The 22,449-nt window shown below is 46.9% G+C and overlaps 1 protein-coding gene across 4 annotated transcripts in view; it reads left to right on the top strand.

Annotated features, from left to right (window-relative positions):
* Positions 1-2,927: 2,927 nt before the first annotated feature.
* MIPEP (mitochondrial intermediate peptidase) overlaps positions 2,928-22,449 on the top strand; it is a 159,742-nt gene continuing 140,220 nt past the window's right edge. For 2 of the 4 annotated variants that reach the window (XM_047868804.1, XM_047868678.1), the window contains exons 1-6: positions 2,928-3,179; positions 5,858-6,031; positions 9,213-9,301; positions 12,203-12,289; positions 17,604-17,667; positions 21,989-22,171. In XM_047868804.1, coding sequence (XP_047724760.1) covers positions 2,991-3,179; positions 5,858-6,031; positions 9,213-9,301; positions 12,203-12,289; positions 17,604-17,667; positions 21,989-22,171 — 786 coding nt within the window. In that variant the 5' untranslated portion in view covers positions 2,928-2,990. The remainder of the gene's footprint in view (positions 3,180-5,857; positions 6,032-9,212; positions 9,302-12,202; positions 12,290-17,603; positions 17,668-21,988; positions 22,172-22,449) is intronic. The other 2 variants (XM_047868744.1, XM_047868685.1) reach the window with 2 other exon arrangements.

Here is a 22,449-nt window from a genome sequence, read left to right as displayed (position 1 = left end):
GAGAGAGGGGAGGACAGGGGATCCCAAGCGAGCTCTGGGCTGACAGCCGTGGGCCCGATGTGGGGCTCAAACTCACGAACCGTCAGATCATGACCTGAGCTGAAATCGGACACTCAACTGACTGAGCCCAGGATCCCCTCTCTGGCTTTTTTCTTTTTTTTTTTTTTAATTTTTTTTTCAGCGTTTATTTATTTTTGGGACAGAGAGAGACAGAGCATGAACGGGGGAGGGGCAGAGAGAGAGGGAGACACAGAATCAGAAACAGGCTCCAGGCTCTGAGCCATCAGCCCAGAGCCCCACGCGGGGCTCGAACTCCCGGACCGCGAGATCGTGACCTGGCTGAAGTCGGACGCTTAACCGACTGCGCCACCCAGGCGCCCTCTCTGGCTTTTTTCAATTGTAGTAATCTAAGCGGTTTCTCCCCAAAGTCTGGTTTTGTTAGGGTTGAATCGGGAGGCGACTTGTGCTGACTTATTCAGGAACCCAACTTTATATGCTGAGATAGACATAAAGAAAAAAATACATTTATGACCACACATGGGATACAAACTTTTATAAAATTCTTCTTCTTCTTCTTCTTTTTTTTTTTTGGTGAAATATGGAAGATGGGATGTAAAACATAGTTTAAAGGATTTCAAAAGATAAAGCTGGACTGGCAGGGGTGGGGCGCATGTAATGCGCCATTTGTGATTATTTTTCATTGGCGGTCTGTGAATCTGGGCCGCAGGTCTGAACAGTCTAACGATGCCAGGCTCTCTGAGACACAAGACACCTGGTTAATTTGGGACAAGCTGTCACCACCCCCACCCCCACCCCAGGACACTCTTAGGCTTAAATGTTGCATTACAATGGTTAGGGATCCTTGTAGGAAAATCATTCTGGGCTAAAGGTAGGCTCTCAGGTTTGAAGCACCTTTTTAAGAAAAAGATGAAAAAGCATTTTTGTCAAATATATATATATATTTATTATTTATTTATTTTTTTTTTGGTCAAATATATTGGTAATATACTGATGAATTTTCTTTTTTACACGACACATTTGACATCTTTGTAAGGGTCTGCTATATGGCCGTTAGGTCGGCCACATGGGGTAGGCTGCCCTACGAGCCACCGGTTGCCAATAATGAGATATTAACACAGAGTTAGGAATTTGGGGATCTTTAAATCATTTGAAGTCTTTGATTAAAAGTCAGGAGAAAATGAAATCACAACTTACCGTACATGCATAATGAAATACAGTTTATAGTTAAGTTGTAAAGAATTGTATAGGTTCGCTACACTGCTTGTCTTAGCTAAATTTTAATTGTTATGTACCACGATTAACTGGGCCTTTTCTCCCTGCCAGGCTAAACTGAAAACAAACTCCATTTGAAACTAATTTTTTTTTTTTTTTTTTTACCCCCCAGGGGAAGGGAGGAAGGGGGATTAGAAGCCATCTATAGGACGCACGTACCACTCACTCCTGGCTTCACCTTCTGGCTTTCTGGGCCTTTCCAGAAGGCTCTTAGGACTGATCAAACCCAACAGGCAATGCTCAAGTGAGCAGAGTTTTACTCCAAGCCCAAACATTCAGGGGAGACAAAGCTCTGGAAGGACTTCAAATAAAGCGGTTTCAGAAAAATGTGCCTGTGGGTTGCCCCGGAACCAAAAGGTCCACTCGGGCTCTTGTTCCTCTGCACAAGTCACAGGAATCCTCCTTCTAGCTCGCCACCGCCCTCGATGCCCTGTGCGCTCACCGATTTAACGAATCAGGCGGCGTCCAGTTCCTGCATAAAATTGAGGCCGTGTGTTTCGTATTTCGAGGCGCTGGCGGGAGGCGGCGGTAGCCAGCCCTCCCCTCTTGCTCGCTTTCCTCGGTGGGCCTCTTCTCACCCCCGCACCCCCGGCTTCACGTCTGCAGAAGCGTCAGTTGTCAAGGGGCCCGTCCCACGTGCATCCGCCACTCTGCAGCCCGGCTCGACCCTGAAATAGACCAGGGACCGGCAGGCGTCTGCAGGGAGGAAGCCAGGCAAAATGTGAGGGTGCCTTTGGCAGCCTCCCCTCCCCTCGGTCCCTTCCCCAACCGTGGCATTTTTCTCCCTCCACCTACAGAAGCCTCTCGAAAGAAAGGCACCTCGCTGTGAACTCATTCACGTAATCTGCACGCACTTCTGGAAGGTACAGGAGGCAGGCACCTGGCACGATTCCCTTTCTGCAGACGAGGGCGTTGAAGTTTAGCAAGGGTAAGCTTCCCGTCCTGGACAAGAACCCGGCCCGACTCCGCCTGTCGTGTGATTTCCGTTCATTTAGGGGAGGCCAAGGCTGTCCGGGGCCCCCAGCCCTTTCCCACACTCCCCATCCTAAGCCCCAAGTCTCAGTTTCCTTTCTGCCTCCTGCCCCCAAATCTTCTCATTCCCCTATGGCTGAGTGAAGTGCGGCGAAATCCTCCCTCTGCAAATGTACACTGTAGATTAATTATCGTAACAATTTTACCAGCCAAAGTCTGAGTGGAGACTCACTGGCAGTAAATTTACTCGGTTCCACACAACCATGCGGGGCAGTCATACCGTAGATTTAATTTCGACCATCGTTTAGGGTGGAAGCCGATAGAGTCGACGAGCGTCACCGGTGCTGTCACGTCGGGGAAGGCACTCAGGCGGCGGTCGCCGAGCGTTCGCTGCCCCTCCTGGAAGAATTCACCCTGCGGCGAGACTCTGCCCGCCTCGCTCGAGTCACGTGGGAGAGAAGCGTAAACCTGGGCCGTTCTTTACTCCAGACACACGGGGGCGCAAGACCGCGGCGTCCGCCGTGAAGGCGGCGGAGCGACGCTCTTGCTCGCGGGACTCCGACGTGCTCACGTTCAGAGGGCCTCGAGCCCCGACCCGGAAGCGCTGGCGTCACGTGGTGCGGCGTGGCCCGCTGCCTTGGAAACGCGGTGCGCGTGCTCCCGCCGGGAGCTGCGGTGCAGGGGCGGGGTCTCGCGGCGGGGGAAGGGGCTGCTCTGGGCTCCAGATGCTGTGCGCCGGGAGGCTGGGCGGGCTCGGAAGCCGGGCAGCGCCTCTATGGCCCGGGCGAGCGGGCTCGAGGGGCCTCGGAGCCGGGATCTGCGCCCGAGGGGTCAGCACCAGCTGGTTCCCGGTGGGCGCCGCCTTCAATGTCAAGCCCCAGGGCCGCCGCCTGGACCTGTTCGGCGAGCGCCGGGTGAGCGGCGCGGGAGGGGGCTCCCCTCGTACCCCCCGCGTGGCCCAGCAGGGATCCGGGCCGGGTCTTTTGGGTCTGGGAGGAGCCGGGCAGCGAACCCGCTTTGTACAGTAGGGTGCCGTGTGCGCTCTCGGTGACCTTGCCCGTTACCTCCTCTTTGGGGGGCCGGTGTAAGGGGCGCGGGGCGGCCCTTAGGGGTCCTGCCCCCCCAGAATGTGGGTCCTGGGACCTGCCTCGTGTGAGCCCTCGCTCCACGTGCACTTAAAATAGTTCATTTTGGAGGTGGCGGTGAATCCCGCCTGCCGGGTCCCGCCCTCGCCTCACACTGGGACCAACCCCAGCTGAAGTGCGCTTTTGCCCCAACCCAACCCTGGTGCCTTGGCGCCTGGCCCTGCAGCTCACGGGCGGCGTCAAGTTTCCGTGTAATTGCTAATGCCGGCGATGCTCGAAATGCCGGCTTAAATTTTTTCCAAAGCTTTGGGCTCTTCTTGTTATAAAACAAAAACTGTTGAGAGCCGTCTAATTTCCTATAATGCGATGGCGTTGATCACGTTGATTTCTTCCCCCGGGAAGTCACTGAATTCTCTGGTTCCTGTTTATTGCTACGTCCACACACGCAGCAGGTGTCTGGCGTTACGTAGGCAGTCAATATTTACCGAGTGCCTGAGTTAAAGGTGAAAGGAAGGAACGCTTGAAAGGGATTTACCCTTCTATTCCTGTTGTACTTTACATTTGTGGATTTTACCCTCCTCAGGTTGTTACTTTTATGTTTGCCTTTTAAATTTCTTCATTATCTGTACCATTGCCTTTCTTATAAGAGCCTAGGATACCGTTAACAGTGAGTTTACGGACTTGAGTGTTTTCTTATTTGATCTCTGCCATTAGCTTTGACTGTTTTAAAAATATTTTTGTATGAAATTGGCCAACTTCCATAGGGGTAAATACCAGAATAAGGTCTTAACATACTTGGTGAGAGGAGAACAACCACGTATAGGTATTGAGTAGAAAGATGAAAAAAGTAAGTTTGGTTTGGGGTGGATGAGATAGAACTAATTTTAGCTTTTTTTTTTTTTTTGGAAGATCACGAGTTTAGATACTGACATTGGATTTTCAGGTACCTGAATTGGTTTTTGATTAAACAAGAGAACAACACAAAACCACAAAGGTTAATGTAGTTTTGTTTTGTTTTTTTTTTTATCATTTCCATAACTAGTAGTCTGAGGTTTAGAATTCCCAAGAGCAGTGTGGAGAGGTGTGCTGGGAAATGAAAAATAGTCTGTACTTGAATCAAATTAAATCAGTGTAGAGAATCTGATTTGGTTTTGGTCCTGATTCTGCTCTGCCCGCAACTGTCTTTTTTTTTTTTTTCATTAATCAGTTTGGAGAGAGGTTAATTTCATGCATCCCTTCTTGCAGAAAAGGTAGGCCTTATCGGTCCTGAAAATTTTACCTCTTGCTGTTTTCCAAAATCAACCTATTAGTCATCTGCAAAGTTGAACTACAGAGCTAAGCGCTGGTCCGTTAATTTGTCTCGTCCACGAGTTTGCCCATGTGGTAGGCACTATGCTGGGCAGCTGGTTCAAATGATGAAAGCGGTTCCTCCCTCTAGGATTTTGCCTTCCCAGGAGAGACTTTCAAACAGATAAATTGCAATACAGAAGTATGGAAAAAAGTGTGGGCTTTGGAGATGTACGAAGCGGGCTCAAGTTCTGTCTTTCCCGCAATTAATGACCTCAAACTTTTTTTTTTTTTTTTGGCTTCTTAAAGTGTGTTTCCTTATGTGTGAAAGAAGAGTGATGGTTCCTGCACTAGGATTATGTGATTTAAATGAGGGAACCTGTATTCGGTGCAGAATTCTCCTCTTGGCATGCAGTAAATGCATCGTAAATGCTTTGTGTTTTCTATCCTGCCTTCCTGGGTGCTGGAACGAGAGTGTCTGAACTGGTAGAAAAGGATGGTCATTCCCATTGGATTAGTGATCTTTGTCCTTATCAAGATGCTGAAATGCTTTCGGAAAGTATAAAATTTGCTGCTTTCAGCCAATGAGTTGGTTTTAACACGCTTATTAAATCTTCCTGAAGTATCTATGTGCTCAACTCATCCTCTCTATCTTGAGTTGTGGAATACTTGGTTCTAGGTACTGGACTGGGCCCAATGGCCAGCAGCGTCCCCAGAAGACTTCACATATACTTTCTAATATAGTATACCTGTATCCATGCTGTCAGATATGTACTGTCATCCCCATCGTGCTTAACGAGAAACTTAGACCCAGGAGGAGAGAGAACTAGGCCAATCGGGGTCATACGGCTAATGGTGATTACAGCTGGTATCTATTAAATGGCTTTCTGTGTGCCAGGCAGTGTTGAAATGCTTTAAAAACACATATCATCTCATTTAATCCTTGTAACTACTTTATGAGGTAGGGTCTGTAGTAGTGGCTGAGCTGGGTGTTGAACCTGTATCGTTCTATTTTTGTTTTGTATGAAATAATTAAAAATGAAAAAACATTCACATTCTTAAAACAGGTGTCGTTTAACCTATGGAATGACGTGGGAAATGTGAACATGGTATTATGTGATACACCAGTGAAAACCGAGATTTCCTGAGAAAAGGACTTACACTTAACACCGAAAAATCGTGTTTTTAGTGACAAATGGGAACTGTTCTCTGGATTGCAGGGTCTTTTTGGAGTTCCTGAGCTCAGCGCCCCAGAAGGATTTCGGGTCGCCCAAGAAAATGCCTTGAGGAAGGCAGACTTGCTTGTGGAGCGTGTGTGTTCCATGGCACCTGGGCCCCAGACCGTGCTCATTTTCGACGAGCTCTCTGATTCCTTGTGCAGGGTGGCCGACTTGGTAAGACGCTTGGTGTGAGCCTCGAAACTACCTGGGTGTCAAGCTGGTAACGTTTAAGCTAAGTTTATTAGGTTTAATGCTAGACTATAAAGTTAAAAGCATCTGGTCCTCGCTTTGGCAACATGTATGCTGACAGCGTCTGAACCACGTGAGAGCTGACTTGTTCTCGTGGGAGAAAGTCATTAGGAAGGGAAAAGTGTAGAGGAAAGGGTGACATGTAGAACTTGTACCTTAATACGTGTAGTTACGAAAACAGCACGTGATGTATAATCAAACAATGATTACTCGTATGGCAAAGATTCCTCGTAAAAACTTCTACGAGAATTTTAAGAGGACATTTACCTGCACATGACAGTAAAATTAATCCTATGAAAAGCCAGTTTTTATCAACCTTTTCAGAAATGTCTTTTCCGGTGAAAACTAAGATTTGGATACGAAACTGATTGTATTAGTGGCTTCCTTTTTTCACATTTTGAAGTTGAAACAAACATACACCTCGGTCTCTTCGCTGAGAAGCCCGTTGCTGAGATAGAAGGCACACGTGTATCTGCCCTAAAGAGCCACGTCTTCAGTAGTCACGTCGTTAGAGTGGCGCACGTGATCCAAAACTGAACCCTCCTGAGCCTGTCTACTTCGTATTAGACTATATATTGCCTTCCCTTCACATTCGTTCAGTGTCGAGCCTCCACCACGTGCCAGGCTCTGTTCTAGGCACTGGGAATGCGGCTCATGACACACATGGTCTCTGGCCTCAGGGAGCTGATGTTCCGATGTCAGCTTTTTTTTTTTTTTTTTAGATCTTATGAGGCACCAGGCCCTGGTAAGAGGTTTACCTGGATTAACTGAACTAACCTTCTTAGCATTTTCAGTTGAGGAAAGAAAGGCAGTAACAGGTTAAGTGATGTGCCCAAGGTCACTCTCCAGTAGGGGGTGGGGCTGGGCTCAGAGTCCAGGCGTTCTGGCTGTAGAACTCACGCCCTTAACCCGCTGTTCTGAACCTCCTACTGGCTGGCTGGCTGCTTAGGTCAGATGAATAGGTCTCCCTTACCTGGAGAGGTTGGAGTGTCACTTAGCTTTTTGAAAAGGATTTATTTTTAAAATTATCATTTGGCAAAATTGGCTTCTTTCTGGGGCTGGTGTAGTTCTGTGAATTTTAACTCACGTATTCACGTAGCCACCGCCACAGTTAGGGTACATAACCATCTTCTCATCACCCCCCAAAGGCCCCTGTATAGTCCTGCCCAGGCCTCCTTTTACCTCTGGCAACTACCCACCTGTTCTCCCTCCCGCAGTTGGCCTCTTGTAAAATGTCAGGTAAGTGGAATCACTTGCCCTTTGAAAATGACCTCTTTCACCCAGCGTAGCACCTCCCCATCCTGGTTTTTTGCATGTTTGGAAGTCACTTCTCGGTTTTATAGGGTCTCGGTTTGCCCTGCAAATGCTTTGGGTGGAGGAGGAGAAGGGAGAGGCACTCACTGCCCAAGGAGCCCTCACACTTCCTCCATGTAATTGTGCCGATGGAATCTGCAAAGGGACACAGTTGTCAGGGAATTTCACTTATGTGCCATCAAGTACTGGCTTTATGTCTTCGTTGGTGGTTTATTTGTTGTCTTAGCCTGCATTTTAATTAAGTGGTGGTCTGCGATTTTTTTTTCCCCCACAGTTTTGCTTTTGCCCCTCGCTGAGAGATCTTAACTCTCTGCCCTGTAGCTTGTCCTATTTTTAAAGTTTTTTATGATTATGAGGTATAGTAGTATCGCATTTAAAAAGTTTTAAATATGACTTGTATGTGGAAATCTTTGAGTAAAAAAGTCAAAGAACCTTCTGCCTTTTCTTTTTTAAATGTTTGTTTATTTTTGAGAGAGAAAGCATGAAGAAGGGGTAGAGAGAGGGAGAGAGAGGGAATCCCAAGCAGGCTCCGTGCTGTCAGCCCAGAGCCTGATGTGGGCTCAAACTTATGAACCGTGAGATCATAACCTGAGCTGAAAGCAAGTCGGACGCTTAACAGACCGAGCCACCCAGGTGCCTCGACCCTTCTTCCTTTTGAAGTTTTAAGGTTTTATCTGCCAGTAGTAGGATCAATACCATAATAGGGCAAGGATTTTATAAACTATGATTTGCCACCAAATGGACATTCGCTTTCTTTTTCTGTTTTTAATACATTTCCTATGTAACAGTATTGTTTTCCTCATCAGTACTACAGATGAATTTTTAAATGTATGCCAGTATCTTGAAATTAATATTGATTGTAAATTCTGCAACGTGTAGATTAGTAATTTGTACAAATTGTAAATTCTACATAGCTAATTTTTCAGGTACTAATGTTATCTCATTGTTGCATCAGATGTATAAAACTATGGATTTAAATGTGTTTACATTGAAAACTAATAATAAAATTAGGAACTTTGACCTTGTGGTGATTTTATTTCGTATTATAGTCATACATGTTCTTAGAGAACAAGGAACATCCGTGATATTTTGTAGTTCCCTTGCGTTTTTCTTTTGAAGTATACTGCAATTAACATGAAAACTAAAGGCTAACCTTACATGATTTCATTAAAAAAGTAGAAAGAAGTGTAGCTCAGTTAAATGCTGAGGTCAGCGTAGCAGCTGCTGCAGGCCCTGGTGATTGTGAGTCATGGGAGCTAAGAGTAGGAATCCATTTTTATTAAAAGGCCTGTAAAGAGAGAATGTGCCTTTGTTTTCCGCACAAAGGCTAGAATGTAGTTAAATCAGCCTTGAAACTGTGCTGTGTGTCAAAACAACAAAAAAAGAAAAGCCTGTAAGAACTGTTCTCTGCAGCCAGGTTAACCTGTGAGAAGCACGCTATAAACGATCTTAGCCAGAAAGTTGTAGAGTATTTGAAATAAAATTCTGCTTCTTTTGAACTAGAGTTAGGGAGAATTGACTTGGCGTTTGCGTTTGAAGGAGAACGGCTTTCTTAAAACGAGGCCAGTGAACGTATTTTCTCTGGAACGATCCCCACTGGATCCCGGGGACTCACAACACGTTGAGAAAGAGGCCGCTTCGCCGACTGGTGTAGGAACAGCTCAGTAATGGCAACGCCGAGGCCGGAGCCAAGGGGCTGACTCGACGGCGGAGGCTCTCCCTTCTGCCCTCTGATCTCGGAGGAGAGCGTTCCATCACACCCCCTGTCGGTTTTGTCTTTCTTCCTCGTTAGGCCGATTTTGTGAAAATCGCCCACCCCGAGCCCGCGTTCCGAGAGGCGGCGGAGGAAGCCTGTACGAGCATCGGCACCGCGGTGGAAAAGTATGTTCTGTCCCCGTCCCCCGTCCCCCCCCCCCCCCCCCCCCCCCCCCCCCCGCCTCCGTTGCGGTCTCGGTCTCGGCGACGCGGCTTTGGGGATTTGCGCTTTTGGACGTTTGTCCGCCGGGCTTGCACCGCCCCCCCCCCCCCCCCCGCAGGGTAGGGGACGGCCTGCGCTGCCCTGGGTGGTGGGGGCTGGGGCGGGCCCTGGCCCGGCACCCGCGGCGTGGCCCCGTGTCCGTCTGTCTGTCTGTCTGTCCGTTCCCCCCCCCCCTCCCCCCCGTTCGTTCGGTCGCTTGGCTTCCCCGCCAGCGAGGCGGTCACGTGCTTTGCCTCGCGTTTGCTGTGCGGAAGGCGGGCTCACACCGCGGTCGCGCGAGGCACCGAGCGAAGCTCCGCTGCCCGGGTGACCGTCGTCGCCACGTTAAGTGAAAGCCTCTCCGAGTGTCGACGCCGGCAGCCCTGCGGGCCCCCAGCTCCGGGTCGGGGAGGGTCTAGGGCGCTCAGAAAGCCAGCCCGGAGGGCCGAGGCGGGCCGGGGCTGTGACGCAGCGGGCTCGGGTGACCCCGAAGGGCCTCGAAAGGCCTTGCGCCGCTCACGAGAGCTCTCTGCAGCGCTGGCGAAAACCACCCCCAGGGGGGCCGCGCGGTGCCAGAAGCTCTTCGGCGCCCGACGCGCCGCCGCCGCACAGCGTCCCCCGCGAGAGGGCGCCGCGGCTCGCCCGGCCCGGCGTGGACGCGGTGGCCTCCCGGCTTGGACGGGGACCTGATGCTCGGGCCCCGCGGAGCGTCACGTGCTCTGCTGGGGACAGTGCCTGTGATCTCCTGTCGCCACTGCTGCTCACCGTGGCAAGCTGAAAGAGACGAAGCCGGCCCCTGTCGACCCCAGACCCCCGGCACGCGGCGGGGGCGGCACCGGGGGGCTCCTGGGGAGAGAGCACGCCCCGTGCAGGGAAAAGTCCCAAGAAACGAGTCAGAGCTGCCCGGGTGCCCGCCTGAGCCACCTTGATTGAACGCTGCATCCGGCCTGAGTCTAGATGCGCTTCCGGTCTCACGGATGTGGGTTCCGAGTTTTGCGGGGGGACCACACGGGAGCCATGACCGAGAGCCGAGTGTTGTCCTGAGCATCCGGGCAAGGTCCTCCCTTCTTCCTGGAGACGTGCGCCAGTCTTTCCTTCGGTGCCACACTCTGGCCACCGCCCGAGGCCTGCCGAGGGCCTGAAGGGAGGGTCAGGAGGCAGAACTCGCAGCCTTCACTCCATTCTCCGCGCTGCTCTCCATTCTCAGCACCAGGGCTGCTTTTCTCCTTTGGTCTAGCTGAGCTGTATCTTTTTTTTTTGTTTTTCAACATATATTTTCAACATATATTTATTTTGCGGGAGAGAGAGAGCACGAGAAAGTGAATTCCCCCGATGTGGGACTCAAACTCACCAACGTGAGGTCACGACCTGAGCCCAAATCAAGAGTCACGAGTAACCGACTGAGCCACCCAGGCGCCCTTAACCGAGTCCTATCTTAACTGCTTCCATTGATCCCCGAGGAATCTATTTCCAGTAGCGGAAATAAAAGCCTGAGATGAGGTGTGTTTGTTTAGAGTCGATGCCAGCTGTAGGCTAGAGACCTTATCTCAGGATCTTAGGACACAAAACGTCACGTGGGACGTTGGCTCAAACCTCTGAAGGGAGGACGCTGCGGGCTGCCTGTAAACCTGTCCTTGTGACACGCGGTGGCCCATAGGGTGAGCGGGCCTGGGGGAGATAGGTGCCCACGTCGGTTTTCTCCCGGTTTCCTGGGAGTGATGCCCGGGTGCAGGAGCCGTGGTATGCCTGCCCTTCTGGGCGAGCATCCTCCCAGTGGCGGTGAGTGCCTCAGTCCCCTCGTCTCTGGGGTGGCCGGTGAGAACCACAGCAACAGAAACCCTTCAATTTCTACAAAGCTGCAGGTGTTTGATTACGCACTGACTGGGGACCTCGGGTGCCTGAGTACGGACTGGCTCATGGTTCTTACCGCCTTGTCCTTTCCAGAGGACCTACCAGGCAGGGAGCAGATCGTATCCCAAACCAGTTCACTGTTTAGCCCCGAGAGTGCCAGGACTTTTTGGCGTCCGGGAAAGAAGGACTGAGGACCTGACTGTGGGATGGCGACCCGGGCTGAGGGCAAAACTGCTGGTGGGGGTGGGGGTAGGGGGCAAGGGCAGGCTGGCAAGGCTAGCGTTTGTCCACTAGGGTGGGGAGTGTGTGCTCTACGCGTAGCATGTCATTTAACCCTTAGGGTGACCTGAAGCTGGACAAGCTGGGAATTTCAAATAACTTGCCTGAGGTCACAGAGTAGCGGTGGGCTTGGTGTTGCAGCTCGAGGGCGTGTCCCTGAAGCCCGCGTCCTTGAACTCTCCCGGCGGTGTGGGCCTGCCACTCTGGCCCAAGAGGGCAAAGGTTACCCGGGTTCTAGGCTCTTCGCTCGGGAACCACAAAATCTTTGTGCCCGTCCTTCCTCCCATCCTCGCTCCTTTCTCACTAAAAAGATCAAAAGAGAAGTGGCCATTGGCCTATTGCTAACGGGATGAGTTCTCAGTGGCAGCGGGCTCAGATCGCCGGCTACGTTCCTCCCGTCCCCTCCCTCCCGACTGCTCTTCTGGTTCCAGCTGCTGGTTGTGGCTTCAGATGTGTCCTCTTACCTTTCAGAACCCTCAGGACCCTGACATCCCCGCCTGACGGACTCCCCGTTTCTGTTCTAACTGCGGTGACACTCTCTCTCTTCCAAACGAAGAGACAAAACCAACCCCCAGAACGTTGGTCTCAGGGCGCGTGCATGCTAGGATGTCACACAGTTCTCTTAATGTAACACCAAAAACAAGGTATGAGAAAGTCATTTAATTGGGTTTTTTTTCCATCTGTAATTTTTCTAGGTTGAACACAAATGTGGAATTATATCGAAGTCTGCAAAAATTGCTAGCTGACAAAAAACTTGTGGATTCCCTTGATCCAGAAACCAGGTACTGACTGCTTTGCGTTCCTTATGGTTGTGACCACGGAGGCCAGCGGATGGCTCCCCCACCCCCACCCCCACCGCATTCCCTCACTCGCAGCCCCCTCCGTCTGGAACATTTCTTCCCGGAGTCTGCACGACTCCTGCACTTTCTTTAGGCCTTCACTCCTCCTCCTCTGTACCAGGTCACGCCCTGTCCTCTTACCCTGCTTGTGTTCTCTTCTTAGTCCTGACCTTTTCCAGCATTTCTGTTTGCTCATTTGTTTACATCTCTCCACCACCCTAGATGGGGAACTCCGGGAGGGCAGGGACCTGGTCTGTTTTGTTCAGAGCTGGATCCCGGCTCCTAGAGCAGTTCCTGGCCTGTAGTAGGTGCTTACCAAAGGAATGAGTTCCGCTAAATAGTTGGGAATTACACTTAGCTTCATGCGTGAAGTTCCATCATCGATACCACCAGAAGATAGAAACCAGTTGATTTTACGGACTGGTGGGATGTCAAGATCCTTGAAATGATTTCCTTTGGTTCCTTAGATGACCTTCATTATTCCGAACTGAAAAAGCTACATTTCTAGGTCAGCCCCCCAAAATATTTGATACAGGATCTTGGATACCGTGTTTCTTTGCACACATTTATGTACGTATTAATAATTTTATAACTTTGTCATTAAGCCATCTATATATTACTCACCTCGTGGCTCAGAGGGTATACGCTTTCTTACCCGTTTGTGTTGTTTACTTCTTTTCACTCTCCGATTCTCTCTCCTCCTGCTTCCTTCTCTCCTTTCTGTCTCCACACAGGGCTTCTGAGCCCCCACGAAGCCCTGCTCTGCAGGGATCCGTCGATAATGGGGTTTTGTTATTTATCTGATGTATGAGTACCGTGCCATACGAATTGCACAGTGAGGCTGTCTTTGGGGCATTAATTTCCCCCGAATTCCTGGTATGCAGATGCTCGTTTGACCTTTTTTCACTTCGTCAATTCTCATGCTGAGGATCCTGGGAAAGCTGGTGGTATCATCAGACTGGTTTGTCTTCACTCCGATTTTAGGCTTGAGCCTGATACTGTCTTCATTAGCAAAACAAGGAGAGGCTGAATGCCTGCTCATCGTGCTGCATTTATGCTCAGCTGGTGTTGACTGAGTAGCGACCACAGGTTATTCGGTATCTGATTTTGCTAAAGATTGACTTTTCTGTATGTAACGTATAAAAATTGTAGTGGAATAGCGGACCATTTTAGGTACAAAGGACTTGTTCTGACAGGATGCATGCCGCGTTTCTAGATGTTCCTAAAAATGCCAACGGGATTTTTATGTTACTTTTTATGTTTCTACTTTTAAATTTTTTAATGCTTTATTTTTGAGAGAGAGCGAGCGAGCATGTTGGGGGGGAGGGGCAGAGAGAGAGAGAGAGAGAGAGACAGACAGACAGACAGACAGTATCCGAAACAGGCGCCAGGCTCTGAGCTGTCAGCACAGAGCCCGACGCGGGGCTCGAACTCAAGAACTGTGAGATCGTGACCTGAGCCGAAGTCGGACACTCAACCGACTGAGCCACCCAGGCGCCCCATATGAAGTTTGAATGAAATAATGAAAGTAAAATGCTTTGCCAGTGTCTTGTCCATAGTAGCCATTCAAAGAATGAGACCCTTCCATCCTTAAAGAAAGATAGAACAGAGAGCCCGTCACTTAACAGAATAGAAACAGAGCAAGAATAGTGTTTTAATGGTTTGGGATAATGGGTCCCCTCTAGTTAGGTGTCAGTTGATAAATAGTTATGGAGGATCCCTTTGTGCTCAGTTTCTTGGAAGGTATCATAAAGAAAAGGATAAAGAGATTTATGTGGCAAGGAATTTTATCATAGCATAGATTACAGAGTGGGAAAAATGAAAATATTTTTAGTTCGTGGGACCAAATGTTACGAACGTGAAAAGCCATGGTTTTGATGGCATTTAAAGAAATGTTCAGTGTGTGTGGTACAATTTCACAAGAAAAAGCAGGATACAAACGTCCATGTTAGTTGGCTCCCACTTACTCAAAACAAGGAGTATAATATAAACTGAGAGTAAACTGGATAGAAGCCAAGGGAAGGTCTTCTCTTGTTGGTGTTAAGCCACACGTTCGTTGTCACTGAGACAGTGTCTTCATGAGACCGAAGATACTGCCTCTGCCTGTGCATTTCGGGACGGACATCCTGTTGGGTGTCCCCCACTGGCTCACCCAGCCCAACAGCCAGGGCGAGCGATGTTCTAGTGTGAGGAATTCGGTGCCCTTTACGTCCGATCGGAAACTCAGCAAACATTTTTCCAGTACCTACTATGTGCTAATTTCTCTAACCTTATCGTAGTTAGTTTCACGTCATCTTACAAACATAAGTAGATTGGAGGGAAATAGAAGAACTTTAATAGTGGTTGTCTTTGCTGAGATTAGCGATTTTAATTTTTTCCTACATTTCTTACAGTAAAGCTGTTATACAATAAACCTACATTATATGATGTAATAAACTTACATTATACAATAAATTTCCATCCCTATTTATCAACCCCCGTTATCTTTTTTTTGCTTTTTTTGTCTTATAAAAACAAACAGAAAATACCTTTGCTAGAAAAGATAAAGTGGAATGTTTTTCAGGTTGACTGTTCAGGAAGGGAGATCACCGTGAGATAGAGATAATGGGGATATTTTAGGGGCTCGAGTGAAGCCCTTAACATTATTTAAGAAAGAAGGTGAGTGACTAAATTATTAATGTGGTCTGTTGAATTTTCAGAATTTTTAGAAGGACGTTAATTCTGTCCATTCAAAGTATAGTGGGCAATAATCAGGAAGATAAGTAGACCCTTTCTAAAGAGTCAGGGAAAGCCAGGAGAGTAGATCAAATATTTGGATAACTTAATTCCCGAAAAAAAAATAGTTAAAAAAATTACTATTGACAGAAAGAGGTGTTACACTTGAAATTGGTTCCAAGCGTGCAGCAGCATTAAAGAGAAAACAAAACAAGTCCCATCAGCCAAGAAACCCCGCTTCTGGCACAGCATCAAAGAATTTAATGTTCAAGTGGCTGCTACCAGTTGGAAGAAAAACTGAAAACCTCGTGCACAAGCCCTTTGAAAAATTGTCCAAGTGTACTCTGTTTCATGTTTTTAATTATTGGGGTTTGGATGGAGTTGAAATAAATAAGTAATTATCATGGTGGCGTTCACAGGTTTGTAGTCTATGAATAAGGAACAGGCTTCTACATGTAAAGCTAATCGTAACTTTTTCACGCTCTGTAATGCATGTATTGACTTTTTAAAACATTGGTTGCCGCTGTGTTTCATCCTCTCTGCTTATTATATTTAAGCATCCATGACTCCCTCGCGTGGCTCCAACATAACCTTTTGCAAAGATTCTGTGTTCTCCCAACGATTTTTTTTTTTTTTTTTTTTTTTTTTTGGATTAAGGTTGTTGAGTGGAAATCACAAATGCCTCCGGAGCCTACAGCAGAGGAACCTGATTTGGTTGCTAGTGGGGGACAGCCTGCAGAGGCCTCGCAGCGGAGGATAGGGTGATTCATGGGATGCCGGTTTAATCACACTAAGGACTGCTGACCTTGACAGAGGTCGTCCTGGAGGGCCGGAGGGCTGGCAAGGGTTACAGCAGCCTGGCCTAGGCTGGTGGTGTAGGGAAGAAGGGGTTATTTCGGGTGATTGCCTCACTTCTGGTCCTCCTCCCCGTCACCACCCAAATAAATAGCTACCACTTAAGGAGTAATTTTCCCATGCTAATAAAGAAGTGACATGCATTATTTGTTACTTACAGGTTACTGGTACTGGCAGAAGTGCTTTCAGATACGCTCTCGTTTCCTGATCCCCTGATAACGTATCTACCGGTCAGATTTACTTACGAGTGGTATTAGATCCTTATCTCCCGGACATCAGGGACCGTGTTTTCCACTGAAGTAGATTTGAAGAGCTGTGTGTACTCGTCCTGTTTCCATAGCTCGCCAAATTTTCTCTCAATTAGTACATGTATGAATTCAGTATTTGGGTTCCTTTGGTATCTAACGGGAAAGTAAACAACATCAAGTTAGCTTAGAACTAAAAAGGGAGAGATGGACTTCTAAGGATAAAATATTACAGGAGAAAATTAATGAAAAGGTACCCCTTCCTTTAGATGTTGTTCAAGATACTTTCTGCTCCATGGTTTCCGGTTCTTTTTAGTGTCCTGATGAAATTGTTACATCAAGGAAAGGTGGGGGAAATTAGGGCATGTTTTTAAGTCTGCAGATGCATTTGATGATTATTAAAAACCTTGCTCTCACTGGGTGTTGTATGTAAGCGATGAATCATGGGAATGCACCCCCAAAACCAAAAGCACGCTGTATGTGCTGTATGTTAGCCAACTTGATGATAAATTATATTTAAAAAAATGCAAAGAAAAAAGGTGTTGCTTTGTACGGTGCATGCTAGTATGAATTCTGGAAATGGTGAGGGAACCTTCCATCACAAGTCTTAGCAGATATAGCGCTAGGTGGATGGGAGCGGATAAGTAAGGAACCTGCCTTTTAACAGCGATGCAGGAATGAAGGGTGATGGTTCACATAGTGCTGACCTGTGGAAGGGTGTTTCTGATGGTCTCTCTTTGAAGTTCCCACATTCTTCATTTGTATCCTTGTTAGGACACTTGTATCTTTAACCTTATGTTCATTCATTCAAAAAGTATCGGTTTCCTTCTGGGACCCATGCCTTGTGGAACACACACGTCTTTACCCACAAGCAGTCTAGGATACTCCGTAGTTCCGTTAAATATACATGCTGGATTATCGAGTTTTACCTACTTGCACTTAGCATGTGTACAGCCCGCAAGTACTTATTTGGTGGGTTGCATAAAGTATGCAGCAACTGTTTTTTTGAAGGAAAGACGGTGGACAGTCAAAAAGATGGCCATCTTTTCCAGAAAAAACAAACAAACAAACAAAAAACACGGCAGATAAATTGGCCTCATTGGGGAAATTGTCATTCCTTTGTCAGTTAAAATTGTCAGTTTAAGACTTATCGTACAGTTAGCATGACGTATATGATACTAAATCGCCCATCAGAGAGCTTAAAAGCCCAGTCCATCAGCTAGATGTTTGGACTGACTTCTAAGATGTTAAGCTCCTGGTTTTAAAGAAAGTGTGTGTGTGTGTGTGTGTGTGTGTGTGTGTGTGTGTGTGTGTGTGTGTGTGTGTGTTGATACATCTGACTTTTGCAGAGTATGGTTGAAAAGTCCAATTTATTTACCAAGAAAGTGATTATGTGAATAATTATTGTTACCCATTGTAACCTGGGTTCGTTTTGTTTATAGGCGAGTGGCTGAACTGTTTATGTTTGATTTTGAAATCAGCGGAATCCACCTAGACAAAGAGAAGGTGAATATTTCTCTTCTGGTTTTTCCTCTTGTTTTGCTAACGTCCAGTTGGTTTCTTTGTTGCTGTCGCCCTTGTGTGTTGCTTAAATTCGTTTGTCATAAAAACTCTTAGGCTGTTTGTGTCACAAGATACTTCGATTAGTTGTGTCTGAATGTAGTGCTCAGACTCTGCAAGTCTGCCACCCGTGACGATTTGGAATTAAGACCTTGCTTGAGACACTGGGGGTGTTTTAGATGTGCATTTAGATGGGCAATATCGGGAAAGAGGCACGTGAGCAGGAAGGCTGAGAGTTGTGAAGGTCGAGGTTGGAAGTGGACGCACGGGGAACGTTGTTAAGAACGTGACAGGAGTGCGCGTGTTCACATTACACACGTCTTTGACAGATCCACACGGTTTTGTTCCAGAAACAGGAAGCAGGGGGTCTACAGTGTCTACCCTGGGACAGGAGCGACCTTATGCATTGTTAACACCCCTCCTTTCCCAGATCCGGAAATAGGACAAAGTGACCTGCTCAAGTTCTCATCCTTAGTATCCAGATTTTCTAGCCCTGGCCACTTCTCTTTCTAGAACGCAATATCCTACGAAACTTGAATGCCTCATTTCAGTATGAGGGCTGGGAGAATGGGGGCGAGCTGACCACCCCTGAAAATCCGCCCGCTCCACAGTTATCTCCCTACTTGCCTGCAGTCTATTATGGTTATGCTTTTTTTTTTTTTTTGTAGGTATGTTTCTCCTAATAAATAGAACACAAATCCACTTACCTGTTAATAGAGGTTAGTTCGGCAGAGTATTCTAGAAAGTACAGGTCAAGGGTATGTGTCATCTACAATAGGTAACATCATTTTGATTGGTGCTGGGTTTGAATAATGCTGGGGCCGCTTGTAAACACGTGGATGTGTTTATGTGGCTTTAAGGGCTCAGCACGAGACTCCTGACCAAGCCCTGAGCCCACACATGCCTCCCAGCAGTCTTGACAGGCTGACAGGCACTACTGTAAATTCATGTTGCTTAAAATCGGCCTCTCTTCAAGCCAGATTTTATTACCACTTCTTGGTATAATGAGTCCGCTGTTCTCTGAGTCACTCAAATAAAAATTGGGGGTTATTTTGCATTTTTTTGTTCCCAGTACTTTCATGCCGTAATTCGTGACAGAATCCTCGGATCGTTCTGTAGAGCTTCTGCATGTGTCGTCCCCCCCCCCCCCCCCCGGCAGCTCACCTTGAACCTTATCGCCACACTGGGCTGTCCTAAAGGTCCTGGTCTTGCTGACACTCATTATAATTGATGGTTAAGCAGTTGATAATTAAGCATTTGCTGTTTGAAGCATGTGTGTTTCATCACATCTTTATAGCCTCTCTGAGGCGCTTGCTGTCGCTCCCGTTTTGTAGATGAGGGACGGGGGCACCTCGAGTTTCTGTGATCTACCCAGGGTCACAGGGCCAGTAGCTGCAGGAGGCTCGGACTCCAGAGCCTGCTCGCCAACCCGGCTCGGGTTGTCTGCTGGTCAGTCTGACCTGTCTGTGAACGCTGAAGTGATTTCCTTAAAGTCTTGGTGTGATCCTTACCGTCCTGCCCAGAACCTTTCAGTCACTCTCCATTGCCTGTTGAAAAAGTATCAATGGCAGCTAATACGTAACGAAGAGTGACCGTGGCGGTGCTTTCCCAGCCTTCCCTGTGCTCCCCCGTAACTCGTGACACCGTTGGACCACTTTCGTGCGTGGTCCCCATCCTCCTCCTGCTGTCTGCTCACCCGGCCCGCCTGCCGCAAGCCCCCGCCCAGGCTTCATCCTCAGACCACCGTGTCTGCGAAGCTCTTACCAGTTCCCCAGATGAAAGTTTGTATTCATCTGAACTCCCGTTTTATGTATTTCATGCACATGGCATTTACCTCTTCCTGCCTTTTCTCGAAGCGGTTCCTGTGCGTTACTTGTCTAAATTACAGGCTTCTCAAGGACCAAGAACACGGGTCATGTTTTTTTCCAGTTTTGGCCTCAGCAAATATTGAACGACTGTATGGGAATCATAATAATACTAGCTAATACTAATCAGGTCTGATATTCAGAAGGAAGATAGTGGAGAATACTGTCGTTCCTGGTAGAGAAAGTAGGTGAACAGTCTTATTATTTTATGTAATCTTCAGGAACCATGTTTTCGAAACTGTACCCAGAAGCGTTGGGTGTCAGGTCAAGGTCAGTTTTGCCAGCATTGAACTTGCTGCTTTTACGTCTTGAGTGTTCTTACAAGGGTAGCTGCCCCCCGCCCGGCACGTAACTCCCTGGGAACTCGTGAGCATTAAGCATGCAAGTCAAGTAAACCTGCTGAATTCCTCTCTTATAATTTCTGTCTGTTCTCAAAGGTGCGCCACTAAGACAGGTAAGAGGAGACACGTTACCCTTTTTAAAAGAGATCTTGAAAGAAACCCACCAACCTAATGTACAGATTATAAAGGCCTGTATATTTTTTTCTGTATTCTTCGCACGTTATTTCTTATTGTAAAGGTCTTGCATGAATATAATTGAAAAGTTTAAAATTAATGGATGTATATATATTTTTAGCAATCATTTGATAACTTAGCACAACAATCTCCTAGAATTCTTAGAAGCGCGGAGACTGCATCTTTATCCCAGAGTGATGAAATGCTATGCCTAGAAAATTGGTGAGGGCAGGAAGGAAACCCAGTTTTTAATTCCAGGGGGACTTTAACAGGTGGTAAATTCTTTGAAATAATCTCATCACTTTGTTTTTTCATAGTCAAGGTTTTGTGGAACATTTTGGAACTGTAGTGCTATTCCCCATCTTTTGCCTTTTTGGGTTATTCCAATGATTACCATTAGGTGGTGATAAATGGTCATAGTAGAAACAAAATAGGCAACAGGAAATCTGGACTAATAAAGACCTTGAAGTATCTGAAAACTCAGTTTTCCCACGAAGTTTGAACTTTCTATATTGTAGAATTTTTGGTTATTAACATATACTTAATTTTTTCCCCAGCATCTTATCAAGTGTACATCACCATCTAAAATACCTTTTAAAAAATTTTTTTAAATGTTTTTATTTATTTTTGAGAAGAGAGAGACAGAGCATGAGTGGGAGAGGGGTAGAGAGAAAGAGGGAGACACAGAATCCGAAGCAGGTTCCAGGCCCTGAGCTGTCAGCACAGAGCCCGACGCGGGGCTCGAACTCACAAGTGGCGAGATCACGACCTGAGCCGAAGTTGGAAGCCCGACCAATTGAGCCACCCAGGCGCCCCTCTTAAATACCTTTAAAAAAAAATTAGTGCTGCTTAACCATGTTTTTGGGTCATAGTACAGTTCAGAATGTGCTGACAGCTACTGACCCCCTTCCCAGAAAGACGTGCATCTGATTTCACCCGAAGCCTTTCACAGGTCCAGATGCCCGTCTAGTTTCCTAGTAACAATAACTGCAAATTCATCCTCGCCCTCCAGTAGAGCTGGCTGATTATGTGCACTGTAGTTAGGTTTCATTCAAAACATCTGTGTCACCCCTCGGCTAATACATGCTTTCTTAGGGGATTGTATACCCTCAAGGCATGACTGCAAGAAAAAACCCCACGTAGGTGTGCCAACACCATCTAATATCATGGTCAGGGGCTCGGCGGGCTGACGGGTGCCAGGCACGGAGCCGGAAGATACAGTCGGCCCTGCAGGCTCCGTCTGGCTCTGCCCCCCCCCCCCCCTTCTCTAGCTGGCCTTCTCTAGCTAATCAAGCGTGTGCAGAGGCAGAACTGCTAACGTGTGTCCCCCTCTGCATGCTCGTCACGCTCTTGTGAAGACTTACAGTAATTCCTTTCCTTCCCTTTGACCTTTCTGTCTAATCTTTTGGGATCGAGGATGTTTTCAAATGTGTCCTTCAAATACTCTTTTTAGCCCACAAACACTTATAAGTATCATATTGATTAGATTCAACTACCTGCTATTCTCTATTCGCTTAACTAAGAGGTTTTTGGGGGGATAGGGAAGGATTGTGTACCTCTCAATGTTGTTAATTTCAAAGATTATATAACCTAGGCATAACAGAGCTCTAGAACATACGTAAATATTAAGCATAGAAACACTATAGAAACCATAGAATAATCATTTTGTTAAGATATTAAATACATATCAAAAATAGAATTCACATAGTTCGTAGTATATTATTATATATTTATGGCACAAGCAATATACTTAATATTCATTTCATTTAATATATTTAGTGTCTTATTCAATATGTTGCTTTACTGTCTTAATAGATGGTCTGTTAAGTCAGTTGTGAAATACTACTTTAAATGCCTTTAAATAACTTTTACTCCCTCCGCATGTAGCGTAAGAGAGCAGTGGACCTGAATGTTAAAATCTTGGATTTGAGTAATACATTTCTCACGGGAACTAACCTTCCCAACAAGATTGAGAAGCATCTCTTGCCAGAACACATTCATCAAAACTTTGTAGTCGCTGGAAATCACGTGATAGTTGATGGTCTACACGCAGAATCTCCAGATGACTTGGTATGTGTGTTCCCCTCGCTTTATAGTCTAGGTCTCATCTGTGTTTGCTACCGTTTGAACCCAAAATTCAGTGATAATGTAATTATACCTTTAAAAATGGCTGAATGTTACTAAGCCCTAAAATTGGACTGTGGGATTATTAATTCTGTAAATGCTTTGAATGTGAAAATGGTTTTAATTATTCATCTCATAAAGAACTCCTCATTTAAATTTTTTTTTATTAAAAAAAATTTTTTTTTCCTAAATGTTTATTTATTTTTGAGAGAGACAGAGACAGA

This window comes from Prionailurus viverrinus, chromosome A1 (assembly GCF_022837055.1).
Source record: "Prionailurus viverrinus isolate Anna chromosome A1, UM_Priviv_1.0, whole genome shotgun sequence".
Classification (NCBI taxonomy): Eukaryota; Metazoa; Chordata; class Mammalia; order Carnivora; family Felidae; genus Prionailurus; species Prionailurus viverrinus.
The sequence above is the reverse complement of the archived record's forward strand: the minus strand, read 5'-3'. Positions and strand labels throughout refer to the sequence as shown.